Raw genomic sequence first — 22460 nt, 5'->3', positions numbered from 1 at the left:
TGGGCTCAGTGGAGCTCAATAATCTCTAAGGTCTTTTACAAGTTTAACTTCATTCATAAGTTCAACAAGCCTTTATTTAGTTAACACCAGTTATATGCCAGGAAATGGTTGGGGGATGGGATACAAAGACAAAAATGGGGATGTCCAAGCCTTTCATGAACTTATGGTCTACCGAGGATAATGATATGTACACAGATAAGGAAATATAAGATATGAACAAAAGAAATACAAAGTAATTTCTGAGAGGAAGGGTACTAGTGAAAGGAAGAACTCCTATAGACTTTGGGTGAAGGGCACTGTATTAAGATGCACATGTAATAGAATATGGTTAAAAAGTGTGGTAGTGGGGCATCTAGGTAGCTCTGTGGATAGAGAGCCAGGTCTGGAGATGGGAGGAATTGAATTAGAATCTGGCCTCAGACATTTCTCAGCTATGTGATCCTGGGCAAGTCACTTAATCCCCTTTGCCTAGCCCTTACCACTCTTCTGCCTTGGAAATAATACTTAGACAGACTTTCTAAGACAGAAGATAAGGGTTTTTTTTTAAATAGTGGTAGAATAGAAACCCACAGTACCATTTATGTTGTTGATTGGTCATTTCAGTTGTGTTCATCTCTTTGGGACCCCATTTGGAGTTTTCTTGGAAAAGATACTAGAGTCATTTGTCATTTCCTTCTCCAGCTCATTTGACAGATGAGGAAACTGAGGCAAACAGGGTGAAGTAACTTGTCTAGGGTCACAAAACTAATAAATGTCTGAGTTCAAATTTGAACCCAGATCTACTATATCACCCAGCAATCCACAATGCCATAGTTTTCTCTATTAACCCTACCCCCCCTCTATACCATAAGATGGTTATACAGCAAAATTGAAGGATAACTCAGCCACAGCCCTGTGAGTTTCACTGATATCAATGTAATGTCTCATAGAAGGCTCAGCACATTCAGTACCTTGCCCTTCTGAGGAAAACTTGGAAAAAAACCACATGGGACAAGAAGGCAGAGATAGATTCCAATCTTCGCCAATCCATGGTATATTTCCATCAACCCAATCACAGATCCATTTAGAAATTTGTCTAAGAGAGTAGTTAAGTGGCTCAGTGGATAGAGAGCCAGACCTACAGCCAGGAGGTTCTGAGTTCAAATTTGGTCTCAGATACTTCCTAGTTATGTGACCAAGGGCAAGTCACTTAACCCTCATTGCCTAGCCTTTACCACTCATCTGCCTTAGAACCAATACATAGTACCGATTATAAGATGGAAGGAAAGAGAAAGAAAGAAAGAAAGAAAGAAAGAAAGAAAGAAAGAAAGAAAGAAAGAAAGAAAGAGAGAGAGAGAGAGAGAGAAAGAGAAAGGAAGAAAGAAAAAGAAACTTGCCCAAGGATTCAAGACCTTTTTTTGTAGAAGGAGTCATTGATGATTTAGGAAAACAAAGCACATTCACAAGGAAATTGGGTCAACTTGTGAATTGAAAATGTGGGGCATGAGGAAGAAAAAACAAACAAACAAAAAAGCTCTGCAAATGAGATGGAACATCCTTAATACCATCTCCTCCTTCTGAAGCCCAATTCAACCAGTTTTATCTTCAGAAAGTAAGCTGCCCTGTTATAGATCACCAGATGGTACTGTAGTCACCATAAGTGCCTCCAGATTTGCAGGCTGTGAGTTTAATAGCTCTGCTAAGCAGTGGTTAATAGAAGTCCTAAGTCAAGCCTCTTAAAACGGAGGATGGAATCATCAGAATAAATGAGTGCAATGTGCTGAGAATATTGAGCTTCTTGTTATGGCAAGCCTTTCTGGGCCCTGGGGTTTTAGATCCTGGGGTTCCCCTAAAAATGTTTGGAGTTAGGATGGACTAACATTTCTGTTTACTGTAGCAATAACCTTGCCAGGTGACAGGATAGTACAAAGGAAAAACTGAGAAGCTGGGTTCAAACCTCAAATATGCCACTTACTGGTTCTGTGACCCTTGGTCAGGTCATTTAATTTAGAGCCTTAGTTTCCTCATTTGTTAAATGAATGAGCTATTCTGAATGACATTGGAAATCCCTTTTAGCTCTAAATCTATGATCCTATGAACCACAATACCTTAATTGACATGGGATAGGTTGATTCCCCTCTTCTCTCATAGATAGCTATAAATATTCCAGGCTTCTAGCTCTGAACCACTTACATGTAACTCCCTTTCCATCAAGATCACCATCCTATCACAAAGGATACAGGAATGCAGATTAATCATTGGAAAGAGCCTTGAAAGCTCTCAAATCTTCCAACCCTTGATTTTAAAAATAAGGGAACTGAGGCACAAGGAACTAAGTAGCTTGACGAAGGTCTCCATGCTAATACATGTGTGAGGCAGGATTTAAACTCAGGTCTTCCTGACTCCAATATGATACTTAATTGCCTCTAACTTGTTTTATTTGAGGAAACTTCAAAGACAAAAAAGCATCTTTTTGAGGGGAGAAGGTTCCTTAGAAGTTAATATTTTCTTAAGGGGAGTTATGTATTGGAATACCCTTTTACTCTATCAATAAAGAATCATAGAAGGTCATGGCATGGAATTTAAAGAGTCCTTATCTCAAATGAATCAAAAGTTTTTTTTTTTAAGTTATCTTCTCGCAACTTCTGGGCTAATATGGCTGCAAAGTAGGAGCAAGGGTCTTCTCCTCACCACCAACCAATATAAATCACCTCAAAAGGACAAAAATCAAAATCAGAAGAGTGAAGGGGCTCTACTGTAGGGTGCAACATTGAAGGTAGGCAGGGTTTGGGCATTTCCACACTATATGGAGATAAAATTACCTCCAAAATTACCTACCAAAGCATGGGCGTATCACCTCTCCCCAAATTCACCTAAGGTGCCAGAGTCAGAGTTAGTGTGGGGCAATCACTACATTCTCAGGGAGATGCCTGAGGACACCACAGTCTTACTCCTGAGGGCTGTGAGACTTAGGACCTCAGGAGGCTGAGGAATGTGGAGTTTTGGGCACAGAGATAGGGTAGAGAAGGGTTGACCACAGCAGATTGGAGGGAGACCAAAAATAGCCTCAGGGCAAAAACTGCTCTATAGCTCAATATACAGAGAACCTGTACTTCTCACTCACAGTTCTGGATGGGTAGGGAAGAAAAAACTAACACAGAAAAGGCCACCAACATCTAAGAACTACAATCTACTACTACAAAAAAGAAAAAAGAAAAAAATTCTGACCTTGGATAACTTCTTTGGTGAAAAACAGCATACTACAGAGGAGATAGCAGAGAGTGACAAACAAACAAACATCCAAACTTTCCAAAAAAATGGAAATTGGTCACAAGCTCTCCAGGAACCTAAATTGAAGTTCAAGAACCAAGTAAGAAAGATAGAAGAAACTTGGCAAGAAAAGTGGGAAATAGTTCAAAAAGAAAATAACAGTTTAAAAGCCAGAATCTCCCACTTGGAAAAAGGAGCTCAGAAATCAAACGAAATGATAAGAAAATTGGAGACCAGAATTGACCTGCTGGAAGCCATGAAAACCAGGATAGACCAAACCAAAAAGGAAAATCAAAACATTATAGCTGAAAATCAGTCTTTAAAGACCAGAATTGAGCAAGTAGAAGCTAATGATCTCACAAGATAGCAAGAATTAATAAAGCTAAGTCAAAAGAATGACAAAATATGAAGAAACATGAACTATCTCATTGAGAAGATGACTGACTTGGACAACAGATCAAGGAGAGACAATATGAGAATCATAGGTCTACCTGAAAACCTAGAAATAAAAAGAAACCTTGACATCATACTGCAAGAAATTATCCAAGAAATCTACCCTGATATTCTTGAACAAGAGGGCAAAATAAACATTGAAAGAGTCCATAGATAACTCTCATTAAGTTCTCAAAAGACAACCCTCAGGAATGTAATTGCCAAATTAAAGAGCTTCCAAGCTAAGGAGAAAATATTGCAAGAAGTCAGAAAGAGACAATCAGATATCAAGGATTCCCAGTCAGGATTCCATAGGATCTGGCAGCCTCCAAACTAAAATACCACAAGGCTTGGAATATGATATTCAGAAAAGCAAGAGAATAGGGCCTAAAACCAAGGATCATGTACCCATAAAAACTGACTATATACTTCCAGGGGAAAGTATGGGAATTTACCAAAATAGAAGATCTCCAAGTATTTGTAAAGAAAAGACAAGAAAAAAATGGAAAAGTTGATGTCTAAACACAAAAATCAAGAGAAATATGAAAAGGTAAACAAGAAAGAGAGGAAAAAAATTTTAAGGGCTTCAGTAGGTCAAATTCTTTATATTCCTATATGGAAAAATAATATTTGTAACTCTAAAAAACTGTATTCCCTATCATAGTAGTTAGAAGAATTATTCATAGGTAGAGGTTGGGTACTGGGTGGTTTAAGATGATATGTAAAAAAAGAAAAGGGGGGAAGGAATAGAAGATGGCACCAAGAGAAGCTTGAAGGAAGAAGAAAATTAGGATAAATTATGTCACATATAGAGGCATACGAGAGGGGAAGGTGAAAAATACTAATATAAAAAAGCAAGGAAGAGAGTGCTAATAGGTAATACTTAAACCTTACTTTCAGTGGAATCAGTTCTGAGATGGAAGAGCATTTAGATCCATTGGGGTATTAAATTCTATCTTACCCTAGAGGGAAAGGGAAAGGAGAGGGAAAAACAAGGGGGGGAGTGGGATGGCGAGTTCCAAAAGGGAGGGAAAGAGAGGGAGGAGGAAATTTAATAGACGCTAAAGAAAAATAAGAGGAGAATAAGGGAGGGGGTGGGAAGAGAAGTAATACAATGGTGTGGATTAGGGGGATTTATTAAAAGCAAAACACTGATGTAGAAGGAAATAGTGAAAGAGGAAAGGGCAGGACTTGGAGAGGAAATCAAAATGATGGGGAATACACATGTAGTAATCATAACTCTGAATGTGAATGGAATGAACTTACCTAAAAAACTGAAGCAAATAGCAGAGTGGATTAAAAACCAAAATCCTACCATTTGTTTTTCTACAAGAAACACACATGAGGCAGTTAGACACACACAGGGTAAATGTAAAAGGCTAGAGCAAAATCTATTTGGTATCACCTGAGAAAAAGAAGGCAGGAGTCTCAATCATGATATCTGACAAAGCCAAAGTAAAAATAGATCTGATTAAAAGAGATAGGTAAGGCAATTAAATCCTGGTGAAAGGCAGTATAGACAATGAGGAAATATCAGTACTCAACATGTATGCACCATTCACATTTTTAAAGGAGAAACTATTAGAGCTTAAGGAGGAAATAGATAGTAAAACTATACTGGTGGGAGATCTGAACCTTCTTTTATCAGATCTAGATATATCAAACCAAAAAATAAATAATAAAGAGGTAAGAAATGTGAATGAAATCTTAGAAAAAAATAGAGTTAATAGATATAAGGGATAAAAAGCAATAAACCTTCTTTTCAGCAGTACATGGTACATTCACAAAGACTAACCATGTACTAGGGCATAAAAACATTGCATGCAAATGCAAAAGATCATAAATAATAAATGCAACATTTTCAGATCATAATGCAATAAAATAATAATTAATAAAGGTACATGGAGCGACAAATCAAAAATGAATTGGAAATTATATAATATGATTCTACAAAATAATTTGGTTAAAGAACAAATCATAGAAACAATAATTTCATTGAAGAGAATAACAATGATGAGACATCCTTTAAAAATCTATGGGATGCACCCAAAGCAATACACAGGACAAAATTTATATCTCTGGGGTGCATATATTAACAAATCAGAGAGGGAAGAGGTCAATGAATTGGGCATGCAAATTTAAAAAAAAATTGAAAGAGAACAAATTAAAATCCCCAGATAAAACAATTAAATTAGAAATCCTAAAATTTATGGAGAAATTAATAAAATTGAAAGTGAGAGAACTTTTGCATTAATAAATAAGACTAGAAGCCGTTACTTTGAAAAAAACAAATAAAATAGATAAAATTAATCTAATAAAAAAGGAAAGAAGAAAAACAAATTAATAATAACAAAGATGAAAAAGGTGACCTCACCTCTAATGAAGAGGAAATTAAGATAATTATTAAGAACCATTTTGCCCAATTATATGATGATAAATATGGCAATATAGGTGATACGGATGAATATTTATAAAAATATAAATTGCCTAGATTAACATTAGCAGAAATAAAAACTTAAATAATTCCATATCAGAAAAAGATATTGAACAAGCCATCAAACAACTCCCTAAGAAAAAATTCCCATGGCCAGATGGATTCACAAGTGAATTCTATAAAACATTTAAAGAACAACTAATCCCAATATTATACAAACTATTTGATAAAATAAGCAAAGAAGGAGTTCTACAAAATTCCTTTCATGACACAAATATGGTACTGATTCCAAAGCCAGAGGAAGAAAAGTACAGACGAATCTCCTTAATGAACATAGATGCAAAAATCTTAAATAGAATACTAGCAAAAAACTCCAGCAAATGATCACAAGTGTTATTAACTATGATCAAATGGGATTTATTTCAGGAATGCAATGATGGTTTAATATTGGGAAAACTATCCACATAATTGACCATATCAACAACCAAACCAATAGAAATCACATGATTATCTCAATAGTTTCAGAAAAACCCTTTGACAAAATACAACATTCATTTCTATTGAAAAACTAGAAAGTATAGGAATAGATGGGCCTTTCCTAAAATAATAATCAGTACATATTTAAAACCATCAGTAAGCATCTTCTGCAATGGGGATAAATTAGAAGCCTTCCCAATAAGATTAGGAGTGAAACAAGGAAGCACATTATCACCTCTATTATTTAACACTCTACTAGAAATACTAGCAGTATCAATCAGAGAAGAAAAAGAAATTGAAGGTATTAAATTAGGCAACAAGGAGACTAAACAATCTCTCTTTGCAGATGATACAATGGTCTGCTTAAAGAATCCTAGAGAATCAACTAAAAAGCTAATGGAAATAATCAACAACTTTAGCAAAGTTTGAGGATACAAAGTAAACCCACATAAATCATTAGCATTTCTATGTATTTCCAACACATCTCAGCAGCAAGACTTAGATAGAGAAATTCCATTTAAAATCACCTTAGACAATATAAAATATTTAGGAATCTATTTGCCAATACAAACACAGGAATTATATGAACAAAACTACAAAACACTTTCTACATAATTAAAACTAGATCTAAACAATAGGAAAAACATTAATTGCTCATGGGTAGGATGAGCTAACATAATAAAAATGACAATCCCACCCAAATTAATTTTCTTATTCAGTGCCATACCTATCAAACTACCAAGAAACCTTCTTACTGAATTAGGAAAAGTTATAACAAATTTCATTTGGAAGAACAAAAGATCAAGAATATTAAGGGAAATAATGAAAAAAATGTGAAGGATGAGGGCCTAACAGTACCAGATCTTAAACTCTACTATAAAGCACTGGTCATTAAAACAATGTGGTATGAGCTAAGAGATGGAAGGGAGGATCAGTGGAATAGACTTGGAGTAAATAACATCATTAAGACAATGTACGATAAACCCAATGATTCCAGCTTTTGGGACAAAAACCCATTATTTGACAAAAACTGCTGGAAAAATTGGAAAACAGTATGGGAGAGATTAGTTTAGATAAATATCTCACACCCTGTACCAAGATAAATTCAGAATGGGTGAATGACTTAAAAATAAAGAAGGAAACTATAAGTAAATCAGGTGAACATAGAATAGTGTACCTGTCAGATCTATGGAAAAGGAAAAAAATTTAAGAACAAGCAAAAGTTAGAGAATATTACAAAATGCAAAATGAATAATTTTGATTACATTAAATTTAAAAGGTTTTGTACAAACAAAACCAATACAACCAACATTAGAAGGGAAGCAACAAATTGGGGTAAATCTTTATAACAAAAACCTCTGACAAAGGTCTAATTACTCAAATTTATAAAGAGCTAAATCAATTGTACAAAAAAAAATTCAAGTCATTCCCCAATAGATAAATGGGCAAGGGACATGAATAGGCAATTTTCAGATAAAGAAACCAAAACCACCAATAATCACATGAAAAAGTGTTCTAAATCTCTTATAATTAGAGAAATACAAATAAAAAACTCTGAGGTACCACCTCACATATAGCAGAATGGCTAATATGACAGCAAAGGAAAGTAATAAATGTTGGAGGAGATGTGGCAAAATTGGGATATTAATTCATTACTGGTGGAATTGTGAATTGATCCAACAATTCTGGAAGGCAATTTGGAACTATGCCCAAAGGGCTTTAAAAGACTGCCTTGCCCTTTGATGCAGCCATAGCACTGATCATTTGTACCCCAAAGAGATCATAAGGAAAAAGATGTACAAAAATATTTATAGCATTGCTCTTTGTCAAAAATTGGAAAATGAGGGGATGCCATTCAATTGGAAAATGGCTGAACAAATTGTGGTATCTGTTGGTGATGGAATACTAATGTGCTAAAGGAAAATAATGAACTGAAAGTATTCTATGTGGACTGCAATGACCTCTAGGAATTGATGCAGAGTGAAAGGAGCAGAACAAGGAGAACGTTGTACACAGATACTGATACTCTGTGCTACAATCGAATGTAATGGACTTCTCTACTACCAGTAATGCAATGATCCAGGACAATTCTGAGGGACATATGGGAAAGATGCTATCCACATCCAGAGAAAGAACTGTGGAAGTTGAAACACAGAAGAACAACAACTGCTTGATCACATGGGTCGATGGGGATATGACTGGGGATGTAAACTCTAAATGATTACCCTAGTGCAAATATCAATAATATGGAAATAGGTTTTGATGAATGACACATGTCAAACCTAGTGGGATTGCTCATTGGCTATAGGAGGGGGGTGAGAGGAGGGCAGGGAAAGAACATGTATCATGTAACCATGGAAAAATATTCTAATTTAATTAATTAAATAAATAAAATAAAAAATAAAAATAAAAGATGTGCAGATCACTAGAAAAAAAAAGTTATCTTCTATTTCCCTCTTCATCTGATCCCACCCCAGTAAGCAATATCTTATAACATTCCTTACCTGTTCCTTGAACTGGACACTATTCGTTGGCATATTACCGTGGTGGTGGAATGCTTCCCACCATTCCCCATTTCTTGCTTGACATCCCATTGCAGAGGCTCACTGGTCTTGATGCTAAGAATGTTCACACCTTTCTTCACCTTGGCCCTGTGGTGTCAGAGATTGCAAAATGGGTATTAATGGCTCATCCAGCAACTTGTTCTTTTGACTCCCAGCAGTGAAGCTCTTTTGTCTTTTCCCCCATCCCCAGCACCTGTGAATGGCTAGGATTTATTTGTATAGCACCTTGGAGGTTTGCAAAGTTTTATCTATATGAGATTGTCCTACGGACAATAATACTGTTATCTATACTGTATAGATGAGGAAACTGAGGTTGAGTGAGCTGACATGATTGGCAATGGGCTGGGGAATAAGTCAAGCAAGCAATATAGTTCATCTCTTTGGAGAGCTTCTCTTCTATTGAGGGAAGATGACAGATGAAGGGGAGAAGGTAAAGGTGTGGAGGACATGAAGGTCAGGGGGAAAAGAGGGTACTTGAATAGGCCCATGGTGAAAAGATGAGGAAGTAAAATGGAGATCTAATTCCTCATGAGATAAGGTGAAGGCTCACTTTTCAATGCTGGGGGTGGGGTGGGGTGGTCAGGGCTGGAAATGGTTGGAGGGTAGGACCAAGGTAAAGAGAGGGTAGGTAACCAGGGTGCATTCTTCATCCTGGATCAGAAAGAGGATGTTTCAGCTCCTGCTAATTATTTTATTCTTCTCAGGAAAGGGGGGCAGGCACAGGAGAAGGAAAGGAGTTCCAGAAGATCCTTTCCAACAATTAATGTCAAGTCCTATATCCTTTGTGATGGGATAGTGACTCTGATGTAAAGAGAGTTACACAGAAATGGTTCAGAACTAGAAGCCTGGAATATTTGCAATGATCTCCCTGTTCTAAAGTTGTCAGTACATACGGACAGAGCAAATGGTGATACCACCAGTCAATCTCTCTTAACTCTCTCTCTCTCTCTTGATCATTGGACATGCAAGATATCAGGGAAAAATATCCCTTTCTCTAAGTTTTGCCAATTTTCCTCTGTCAATTTCCTCCTCTGGAAGATGAGATGGCTTGACTAAATGGTCTCCTGGATTCCTTCTTGCCTGATGATTTGAGGATTGTAGAATACATAGCGTTCAGAAGAAAGGGATGCTCTTCACCCCAGGGCATATGCATGAACTTTTTTAGAATGTTCACAGTTCAATAAGACACCTGGAGAATCCAGTAGCCCAGAACAAGAACCCTTTACAGCAAATTCCATGTCAGCTAACAGTCTATCTGCTAGAGTTTTGACTAATATGAATCAATCCATAAGTATTTATTGATAAGCAATCCTGAAGAGACAGCTACTGGGCTGGGGGTACTAGATCTTGTCCTCAAGAGGCTTACATTCTAATGTGGAATTCTCTGTTTATCTATTTATCTATCTATAATCTATCTATCTATCTATCTATCTATCTATCTATCTATCTATCTATCTATCTATCTATCTATCTATCTATTTATCCATCCATCTGACTTTCCTTCCATCCATCCATCCATCTATCTATCTATCTATCTATCTATCTATCTATCTATCTATCTATCTATCTATCTATCTATCTACCTCTCTGTCTGCCTGTCTGTCTGTCTGCCTTTCTGTCTGTCTGCCTGCCTGTCTGTCCAACCATTTGTCTGTCTGTCCATCTATCTTTCTATGTGTCTATATATCTATGCATCTATGTATGTATATGTGTCTGTATGTATATGTGTATTTAGTGTATAGGATGTTCAGAGGAGAGTACACCTCTCATTTGAGGGCTTGCCAAGTCCTTTTCATGGCTGTTCATCCTCCTTTGGTGTCTACCTGTCACCCAGCTCTCTCGTGGCTCCAAGAAGCTATAGCATGTACAGCAGCCTGTACGTCTCAGCAGATGGGCTAAACTAGATTGCAGGTTATTGACAGGCCTCAAACCCATTGTTGAGTTAGGGGAGTGTCTACCCCAAGCATATGAAGACATCCCTCAGTAGAAGGGACAGATGAGAATAATTTGTTCCAGTGGTCATGAAGGCAGTAGAAACAGGCATTGAGGAGCTCTTAGAGCTTGGCTTGACCTCAGAAAAGGCAGTCATCTAGTGCATTCAGAGCCATTCCCAGTTGTTTTGCCACTGGCCTGGGATGATTCTGGAAGAGAAAGGGAGCCGATGACTTTGTATAACTCTCTCACTGAAATCCAGTTTACATGTGAGCCATAATACATCACCATTTTGGTTCTCTTCATGTCCAAAAGGACAGATACCAACACACACATACACACACACAGGCAGGCTCACACATGCACATCTACAGAGATGATGGAATGTGATCTGAAAGGGGATGGCATTAGCAGCTAGAAATACTGGGAAAGGCTTCCTGCAGAAGGTGGGATTTGGACAGTCTTAAAGGAAACTAGGGAAAGAAAGACACAGAGATGAGGAAAGAGAATAAGGACCCTGTTAAAATGCTTTGTTAGACTAAACTCAACTTCTACCATGGAAGACTAGCACTGTGTGCCTTTGGAAAACCAAATCCAAACCAGCATTCCCATCTTCATCCAAGCATTTATCCCAACCTGGTGAAATCAACTGAGCCTGTCTGCCTAGCTTGGGCAGGTTTTCTGTCCCTTGCCTGAAGGAAGCTCCTTCGGAATGTTCTGCGTTTCCTTGAAATGGAGTTTGCCCCATTTGGATTTTGCTCAGGACTTCACTTTCCACTGAAAGTACAAATTGTTCTTTCCGCCTCACAGTTCAGATTAATAGGAGGATTCTTGTTGACTGAGGCAGGCATCATATCCCAATGTAGGCTAAGAATGGGGAACCACTAAAATGGAATAAAAAGAGCAAGGCCACAAGTCCATTGTGCTCATTTAGACTCCTGTTTAATGAGGATGCTATGGTTTTATATCGACATTAAGGAAAAGTCATTAAGAGGGACTAATGTTCCCATAGGTTCTGTGGAGGAGCTGAACTTGGCATTGGGAGCAGGGTGAGAGCACTGAAGGAAAGACTTCCAAAATAAATACATGTTTATATTGTGGAACCATAATGGGCTCCAAGGGCAAGAGGATCCTTTCTTTCTTTTTTTCATTTTTTATTGTCATGCAAAACCCACTTTATATTGGTCATTGTCACAAGAGCACAACCATATACAACCAATATCTGAAAATAAAACCAAAGACACATTGATGTGAAAGAAGACTCCAATAGTTCTTTCTCTGGAGGTGGATAGTATTCCCTGCCATAAATAAAAGGATCCTTTCATCATAATGATGGGTGCAATGACTACTTCCCAACACAATTAAGCAGACACAACCAGAGTGGACCAATAAGCCACATAGGATGAGGAACAGACACAGATGTCTGCCTCTTCTGCATGTTCCTGCAGAGGTATCCCTGAATTTAAGCTGTGCCATCAAATCTCCTATCTTATATATTAAAAATATTTTTAAAAACTCTCGCTTTCTATCTGAGAATCAATCTTACTTAGACTCAATACTAAGAATCAGTTCCAAAGCTGAAGAGTGGTAAGGGATGGCCGATAGTGGTTAAGTGACTTGCCCAGGGTCATATAACTAGGAAGTGACCGAGGTCAAAATTGAACCCAGGACCTTCCCGGCTTGGCTCTCTCTTCACTGAGCCACCCGGCTGTCCCTCTAAGACATACTTTTGGAAGTTTCCCATGAATTCTAGCCATTCTTGGCTTGTCTTTCATCATCTTGACTGTAGTCATATGGATGCCATATAAGTGTGAATGCATTTACACATCTCATACTTTACACTTAGCATTCCTTCTAGTCTAATAAACATATTCCCAGCCTTTAAATGAGGATTTATTTCCTGAAGCTCTGAGAACAGTGTTGGGTTTACCAAGGCAAAAACAAAACTTTCCTCCCTTTTGAGGGGCTTCTATTTGAGGAGTGGGAGTGGGGAGTTGAAATATTAAATACAAACTATTTGCCAAGAAATTGTGGTTCTGTGTGAAAGAATTCAGAAAGGTAGGAGTAGCATCTGAGTGGAATTTTGAATTAAAGTAGGGAGATATAAGCAAGGGGAGTGAAGAGAGAGAACACAGGAGACACAAGGGGGAGGAAAGCAAAGACACTGAGACAGGAGATGGATTATGATGTTGACTTCTTTCATGAGGATGTAGGGTATGTGAGAGACAGTTATCCAAGATTACCAAACTTGTTTCATAATACTTTGACCCTAATTGAAAGTTTCCCCAAATAATCATGATATAGACACAGTGAGAAGAAGGGCAGTGTGGCACAATGGATAGAGTTCCAGGCCTAGAGTGAAGAAGACCTGAGTTCAAATATGGCATCAGACACTTAATTAATTGTGTGAACCTGGGCAAGTCATTTAACCCTCTTTGCCTCATTTTTCTCTTCTGTAAAATGAGCTGGAAAAGGAGATGAAAAACTACTCCAGTATATTTGTCAAGAAAACCTCAGATATTTCTGGGTATATAACTTCATCCTGCTTGCCTTCGTTTTTTATCTATAAAATGAACTGGAGAAGGAAATGGCAAACTTAGCTGTGTGACCATAGACAAGCTACCTCATCCTATTGCTTCAGTTTCTTCATTTGTAAAATGAGTTTGAGAAGAAAATGATAAACCACTCTAATATCTTTGCCAAGAAAACCCCAAAAGGGGTTCATGAAGAATTGGACATGACTAAAATGACTGAACAATAGCAATAAACATTGTGATATAGGACAATGAAAATGCCACATAAGGGACAGTGAGGTGACTCAGTGGATTGAGAGTCAGGTTTAGGGACAGGAGGTCCTGGGTTCAAATCTGATCTCAGACACTTCCTAGCTCTGTGACCATGGGCAAATGACTTAATCTCTCTTGCCTAGTCCTCACTTGCTCTTCTGCCTTGGAACCAACACACAGAATTGATTCAGAAATGAAAGGTGAGGGTTTTAAAAAATGCCACTTCCATGTTATCACTGCTTTCTTCAAAAATCTTCAGTGGCTCTTCACTGCCAAAGGATGAAGTTCAAAATCCTCAGGTTGTTATTAAAGACCTTCTGGCACAGTAGATAGAGGGTTGGGTCTGGAGTCAGGAAGACCTGAGTTCAAATCTAGATCCAAATACTTACTAGTTGTGTGATCCTCAGAAAGTTATTTAACCTTTGTCAGTCACAATTTCCTCAACCAAAAAATAGGTATAATAATAGTACCTCTCTCACAAAGGTGCTATGAGGATCAATGAGATAATTTGTAAAGAATTAGCACATGGTCTGGCACATAGTAGGTGCCTAATAAATGTCTTGTTCTTTCCTTCCTTCTTTAGTGTTATCCAACCAAAACCATACACCTCAATTGGACCAGTCTGCATATGATGTTCTGAATATACACTATGTATTGACACGGTCATTGGTGGGGTCAATTCTGTCCATCTTGGCTTTGCAAATAGCCTGTAAGCTCTTTGTAAAGGAGTGGGAAGTAGGTTATGCTTCTTTGTATCCCCATTTACCCCGTTCTCACAGTGCTATGGCCAAAGGAGTTGACCAATTGATTGAATATTTTTCTTTGTTGTTGTTATTGTTGTCCTGTGTGTGTGTCTGTGTGTGTGTGTCTGTCTGTCTGTCTGACTGTGTCTGTGTTCATGAGAGGGAGGAAGAAAGAGACAGAGAGACAGAAACAATGAGATACAGGCAAATGGTTGGCATTGGGGACTTGGAGCTCACAATAGAAACTGAAGTGCAATATGTAGATCAAGAATTTTAAAACTGCATAAAGAATGAATCCTGAGAGAGACTGGATGAGAAAGACAGAGGCAGAGTGAGATAGAGACAGAGACATAGACATAGACACACAGAGAGAAATAGAGAATGAGAGATTAGGAAACAATTATTAAGTAACGTCTACGTGCTAGGTATTGCGCTGTGTTTTACAAAAATTATCCCATTTCTCCATTTCTTCTCATTTAATCTTCACAACAACCCTGAGAAACTCAAGCAGACAGAGATTATGTGACTTAACCAGAGTTACAGAGCTAATAAATATTTGAACTCAGGTCTTCCTGACTAGTATGGGACAGCCAGGTGGTTCAGTGGATAAAGGGTTGAGTCTGGACTCAGGAAGACCCAAGTTCAAATCTAGCCTCAGCCATTTAGTGGCTGTTTGACCCTGAAGGAGTGGCTGACAAAAGGATCCCCTGAATCCATTGGAGAAGGAAATGGCAATCCACTCCAGGATCTTGCCAAGAAAACCTCCTGGTTAGTTGTACTGACAAGCTATGGTCCACAGGGTCTTGAACAATCAGATACAACTGATTACAGGGAGAGCACTCTATGGGCAGAACTATTTAGCTGTCTGGTGAGACAGACAGAGACCAAGATTTCAGTAGTGGAGAGAAGGTAGAGAAATGGTTCTGAAACTCCTGTAGTCTGAGAATGTTGGCTGAGAACCCTGAGGGGTTCAATAATGTGCCCAAATTAACAAAGCCAGGAAGCAGCTAAAGGAAGCAGGTTCTAAATGCAGATGTCCTTGAGGCAAAGGTTGGCCTTCCATCCAATAAGTATTGCTGCTTCTCTTGTCTTTGAACACATCAGCAAAGAGCATTGCAGAGAAAACCCTGAATTCCATGGAGATGCTTTCCAACAAACCTCACTGTGACAGCCCCACTATGGTGGTAGGCGACAGAGCTGGTGGGTTCCTCCCTATTTATAACACTACAGTACATAATGTCAGTGTATACACAGCCAATCTATGCTCTCCACCTGCATGGTACAAATGTTTACAATTAAACATTTATTCTCTTTTAGGATTTCATGACTTACAAGCAGAACCAATGTCAGCTACATTCCAAAGCTTACTTGGCTCTGCTGTTTCACAAGTGATAATTAACATCTTTAAAGAAAATCAATATTCAGCATGAGCTTTGTACTCCAGAAGCCCAGGGTTCTCCTTTAGGTTTAGGAGGATTCTAGGGATGGGCTCCTTGGAATCCTACTTCTTTGTCTCCCCTTCCATCTATTTTCTTGTTTGTTTGCTTTTTTTACAATGGGGGGAGAATCATTTAGCAGCTGTCCAATGCCAGGTTACCCTAGGAAGGCTTTGTTTGGATCCCTCGGATGGTAGGTTATGATAGGCTAAAAAAATCATCCCAATCAGTTTCATTTTGAGGTCAAATGACTTCATAACCATGATGTTACTCCTAGAACAAGATTCAGGAAAGCTCCTGGTTCAAATATTGCCTTTTGACCATGTGGAAGGAACTTAACCACTGAGGGCTTCATCTTCTTGGCCACCAAAATTGGGATAATGATAACCACTATATGGTGGTAATCAGGATGAGAATGTGACCTATGACTTGTAAAAATGGAGATTTGAACCCCAGACTTAAATCCCCAGAAGTCCTTGCTCTAGTTCCCAGAATGCCCTCTAATCTCACTGAGATCCTCACCTGGGAGAGATCAAAATTTCTATTTAAACTGGCTGTAAAGCCTACTCTCTCGCTTCCTACTTCCACTTCGGAGCACACACAGCTCTCGATCTAGCAGGCAAGATGTGAGTAGTTGTGAATGGGCTCTCTGGACCTAGACACATGCTTTCTTATTTTGTATATTTCTTTAATCCTTAATCTTTAATAAAACCTCTAAAAATATAATACTTCTAGCAGGAAAACTAATTTTAACTGCTACAGACTCCAAAGATATTGTTAAACTACCTTAAGTAAATGTAAACAGCAGAAGTTCCAACTATCCCTTGGAAAACTTGTACATGATGTTAGGTGATGTATGTATCTCTCTCTCCCTCCCTCCCTCCCTCTCTCTCTCTCTCCTTCACTCTCTGTCAGTCTCTGTCTCTGTCTCTGTCTCTCTCCCTCTCCCTCCCTCCCTCCTTTCCTCCTTCCCTCCATCCCTATCTCCTTTCCTTCCTTCCTTCCTTCCTTCCTTCCTTCCTTCCTTCCTTCCTTCCTTCCTTCCTTCCTTCCTTCCTTCCTTCCTTCCTTCCTTCCTTCCTTCCTTCCTTCCTCCTTCTCTCTCCCCCTCCTTCCCTCTTTCTCTATCTGTCTATCTGTTTCTCCTGAACCACCTAGCTGCTCCTCTTCATTCTCTTTCTATATATCATATATGATCTGGCCTGGAGTTTCTTGGTGGGGATCCACCATGTTACATTGTCTTGCTGCCACTCAGGACCAGTCTTTTGTGCATAAACTCTCCCAATTCACTCAATTAACCTAATCAGTCCCGATAAAAACCTATTAATAACCATATAATTGAAAATCTGTTACCCTAAAAAAGAACTATATTTTCTGAGAGCCCACCAACTTCCTGTTATTATATACTTCCTGTAGACAGGGGATATTAGGCAGGGATATGGAGGGTCTTTACTTCCTGTCCCAAGTTTGGTGGTGGTAAGGTGGTTGTTTGAATTACCTGATCAACCATGGGCACGTGGTCTTTATTTTGAATCCTCTTTATTCTTTGATTTCTAATGATCATTAATAAATCTTTAAAATATAACATTTCATTATTTGAGATTAATTTTAAATTTTATATAACTAAGGTGGTATGGACCTCTCTTTCTTAGGTATCTCAGAATTCTAACATATGCCACCCTATAATTGGCATAATCAGTATGCAACATATTTGTCCCCTTATAATTTACATAGGTGGCATGATAGTCTGCTTGCTTACAAATCTAGTGTTCTTACAACTACAGTACCTATTTTACTGGGTTATTGTAAGGTTTAAGTCAGGGAATACATGCAAAGTTCTGTGGAAATTTCTCTAATATTCATTAATAATTGATTCATTTTATGTATGGTGGAAACAGTTTGGAATTACAGGATTCAAATAGCTAGTCTAGCATTTACATAAGTCTCTAAGGTTTATAAAATACTTTACTCATGTCATATCATTTGATCCTCAAAATAATCCTGGAAGGTAGGTTTTATTACAGCTGAGTAAACTGAGACTGAGAAAGATTAAATGAACTACCAAGATCACAGAACAAATAAGTATCCAACATTGGATTTGATTCCTTCTAGACTCCAATTCCAGTCATATGCCAGCTACATCTCTATCAGTCATTAATTAGATATATGACTTTGGTCATGTGCTGTAAGCTTGTTGAGCTGAAGTTTTCTATCTGTAAAATATGTTGCATTGGGGATATCTAGGTGGTTTCGTGGATTGAGACCCAGGCCTCCTGGAGATAGGAGGTTCTGGGTCCAAATTTTCCTAGCTGTGTGACTCTAGGCAAATCACTTTTTCCCAATTGCTCATATTTACCACTCTTTGGCCTTGGGACCAAAACACAGTATTGATTCTAAAGCAGAAGGTAAAGACTTAAAAAACTGTATATTGCATTTACAAGCAGAGAATCTAGTTAAAATCTAATTTCTGTCACTTCATGAATGAGCTTGCTCATATATTACTTATATTTTCTAGACTGCAATTTCCTCATTTGTAAAATAAGAAGGTTGGTCTATATGACCTCTGAGATCCCTTCCAGAAACTCATGATTCAGGACCCATCACTGAAACTACCAAACAACCCAAACCATACACTCATAGGAGCAAGGCTGAATGGACAGGTTCAATCCTAACGAAGCCCTCTCCAGCAATTCTGAATTACAGGGGACAGCCAAGTATATTACCATGAAGAAGACCACACAGATGGCACAATAGATAGACCACTTGGACCTGGAGTCCAGAAGACCCAAGTTCAAATCTGCCATCACACAATTTACTAGCTAGATGATGCCAGGCAAGTCATTCAATCTCTATCTTAATTTCCTGTCCTCAGAAATAGGGGTGTACTGGGGGCAGCTGTAGATTGAGAGCCAGGCCTAGAGACTGGAGGTCCTAGGTTCAAATCTAGCCTCAGAAACTTCCCAGCTGTGTGGCCCTGGGCAAGTCACTTGACCCCCATTGCCTAGCCCTTACCACTCTTCTGCTTTGGAGCCAATACACAGTATTGACTCCAAGATGGAAGATAAGGGTTTAAAAAAAAAGAAAGAAATAGGGGTGATAGTATCTATCTCCTGGGCTGCTGTGAGGAAAAAATGAGATAATATTTGTAAAGTACTTAACATGGTACCTAGCATATAGTAGGCACTTAATAAATGCTTTCTTTCATTGCAAGCAAATGAATGCGGGACTTCCAGGCAGGAGTATACTTGAGTATTCCCAAATGGCACAGAATTCTCAATGTCCAGATGAAGTTTGACTGCATGGAGCAGGAAGCACTGATACCTCTACCCAAGAGTAGAATTTTTTGTTCTCTATTTTTAAAAATATTTTTATTTATTTTTATTTGGTCTTTGGTTCTCTTTGTAAAATGAATATTTAAATCTACTCTAGGAACAATAAAATTTGAGTTGGCTGTGGGCAGATTTTGCCTTTTTTAAGAGGTTGGGTGAAATTGTCTTCAAGAGACCATGTAAAATTCTCAAAACACCTTTCTGGGTCTCCGGAAAGGATAGAGAATAAAGCCTATACATGTAGGGAAAGTTTCCCAAAGATCTGGGTTCAGAGATTTTAAGTAGAAATGGAGGCTCTTGAGCCCAATCCCGCTCATTTGTACTGATGAGGAAATAAAAGTCCAGGGTGGTTAAGTAGGATGTAAATCCTTTGAAGGGAGGTTGATTTTTTGGGGGTATCCCCAGTACCTAGAAAAGGGCCTTGTAATTAATAGGGGCTTAATCACTTTGCTGATTTAAGTTTGATGAATCAAATTAAATTTTTTATTACCTACCCAAGGTAGTATCTCGGAAAGATGGAATTCTAACTTGAGTTTTCTGACCCCATCATCAGTACTTCTATTGACATTCCCTAAGTAATTAAGATATTAAAAAAAACACTTTCTTCATGATAATCAGGTAAGATAGTCCACAAATTATTGGGGAGCTAGGAGGTACAGTGGGCAGAGTACCAGGTCTGGAGTCAGGAAGACTCCTCTTCCTGAATTCATATCTGGTCTCATGTGTGATCCTGAGAAAGTCACTTTACCCTGTTTGCCTCAGTTTCCTCATCTGTAACATGAGTTGAAGAAGGAAATGCAAACCACACCAGTATCTTTGACAAGAAAACCCTAAATGGGGTCACAGAGAGATTCAGACATGACTGAACACAACAAAAATACAAATTATCATACTTGTTTTGCCAAGTATGATATTATAATAAATATGATATTATAAAATATACAAAAAGACTGGAGGTTAAATTACTTGCTAACAGTTACACATCTAGTTAAGTATCAGAGTAAGAATTCAAGTTCAAGGCTTCTTGGGAGGCAGCATGATGCCATGGAAAGAGAAAGGACTTTGAAGTCAAAGGACTTAGGTTCGAATCCCAGTTTTGATTAGAACTACCTATGTGACATTGGGCAAGATCCATTGGTCCTCAGTTTTCTTTTCTATAAAAGGAAAAGGATGAACTAAATGTCTTGTGAAATCCACTCCTGGCTTCCAAGGTATGATCCAAGGACTCCAACTCCACGATTCTGTTTATAATGACTTTTCTAAAACTCATAAATATTTCATTTCTACCCAGGCTCCATTTCTTATTCTTTGAACTTTACCTACCATGACCCTCCCCTTTGTTGGATAATCTCTCTCCTCCCTCTTTTCATCTCTTTTCTATATGTTGCCTTCCCTGATGGAGTCAGGAAGTCCTGAGTTTGAATCAAGCCTCAGACATTTACTGTGTGACCCTAGGCAAGTCACTTAATTCTGCCTCAGTTTCCTCTTGTATAAGATAAGCTAGAGAAGGAAAAGTCAAAGCACTCCAGTATCTTTGTCAAGAAAACCCCAAATGGGGTCACAAAGAGTTAGACTTGCCTAGAAACTACAAAAAACTTCCCTCATTAGAAAAATAAACTCCATGAGGCCAGACACCATATTGCTTTCAGGATATAGTTGTGTTCCCAGCATTCAGCACAGTGTCTGGCACATACCAAGTGCTTAACAAATATTTGTTGACCTGACTTGACTGGACTGGACTCTATAACAGTAATGACTGACTGTGATACTAGAAGGAAATCCATAGAATGAAGATAGCCTAGCCTTTTCCCCTAAATGTTCAAACCCATTTTATTGGTGTTGAGCCTTCATATATTTAAATGTCGGGTTTCTGAGAGGAAGATTGCAAAACTCTAAATTCCTTGCACTGATAATCTACATCCCAACTCCACCTTACAAAGAGCTGTCATAAAACAAAAAACATTAGGCTTAAAAGTCCAAACGGATTTATGGCCCCATTACAGTTCTTCCATCCATCTTATGTGTCTGACCATTGTTGCTCAGGGTATTAAGATGGAAATAATACCATCTACAATGAATAAAAATGATTGTGTTGCCCTTTACAAGTAGTCCATACTACATAAATGCATAACACAACAACATTCCTCTCCCCCTTCAGAATAAGGATCATAAATCTGTTCCCTCCCCCATTCCCCACACTCTCCTGCTAGGACTGGTCTCAGCCATGTTTCATTTTACACTTTTCTGGCTACCACGCAACCTAGAGCACATACTCTCAGTTATCTGATTCCCTTATGGTTCTGGAACTATATACAAAGCAACTTAATTCTTATTCATGGAAAAGAAGGGTCAACTGACTCCCCTATGCTTCCCCTTCTTTTCTCCATAACATCCTCACACTAAAGATTTCTCCCTGGTCATTAATTCCCTATTGGTATCCTCTTCTACTATTAGAATGTAAGCTCTTTGAAGACAGGGGCTACATCTTTGTTCTTGTTTTGCATTCCTACTGCTTAGCACAGTGCTTGATACTGCTTAAAACATGTTCTTTCATTCATTCATTCATTCATTCATTCATTCATTCATTCATTCAGAGGCTGTCTAGGAGGCAAGTAGGTGGGTCAGTGTCAAGAAGATTTGGGCTCAGATTCAGCCTCAGATAGCTGTGTGACTGGGTATATCCCTTAACCTCTGTCTGCTTCATTTCCATTAACTGAGAAATAAGGAAAATAATAGCATCTACCTCCCAGGAATGCTTCAAGGATTTTGTAAAGCTCTTAGCACAATGCCTGGCATCACATGGTAAGCACTTAATAAATCTTACCTACCTCTTTCTTTCTTTCTTTCTTTCTTTCTTTCTTTCTTTCTTTCTTTCTTTCTTTCTTTCTTTCTTTCTTTCTTTCTTTCTTTCTTTCTTTCTCTTTCTCTTTCTCTTTCTCTTTCTCTTTCTCTCTCTCTCCCTCCCTCCCTCCCTCCCTCCCTCCCTCCCTCCCTTCCTTCCTTCCTTCCTTCCTTCCTTCCTTCCTTCCTTCCTTCCTTCCTTCCTTCCTTCCTTCCTTCCTTCCTTCCTTCCTTCCT

The 22460-nt window shown here is 38.4% G+C and overlaps 1 protein-coding gene across 1 annotated transcript in view; it reads right to left on the bottom strand.

The window, feature by feature from the left end:
• The window catches only part of TMEM132C (transmembrane protein 132C), a 559319-nt gene that overhangs the window by 227328 nt on the left and 309531 nt on the right, over positions 1-22460 (bottom strand). Inside the window, exon 3 of the mRNA XM_056821908.1 lies at positions 9097-9243. Within this exon, the coding sequence (XP_056677886.1) occupies positions 9097-9243 (147 nt within the window). The remainder of the gene's footprint in view (positions 1-9096; positions 9244-22460) is intronic.

Source organism: Monodelphis domestica, chromosome 3 (genome assembly GCF_027887165.1).
Source record: "Monodelphis domestica isolate mMonDom1 chromosome 3, mMonDom1.pri, whole genome shotgun sequence".
In the NCBI taxonomy this organism is placed as follows: Eukaryota; Metazoa; Chordata; class Mammalia; order Didelphimorphia; family Didelphidae; genus Monodelphis; species Monodelphis domestica.
This window is presented reverse-complemented; position numbering and strand designations above follow the sequence as displayed.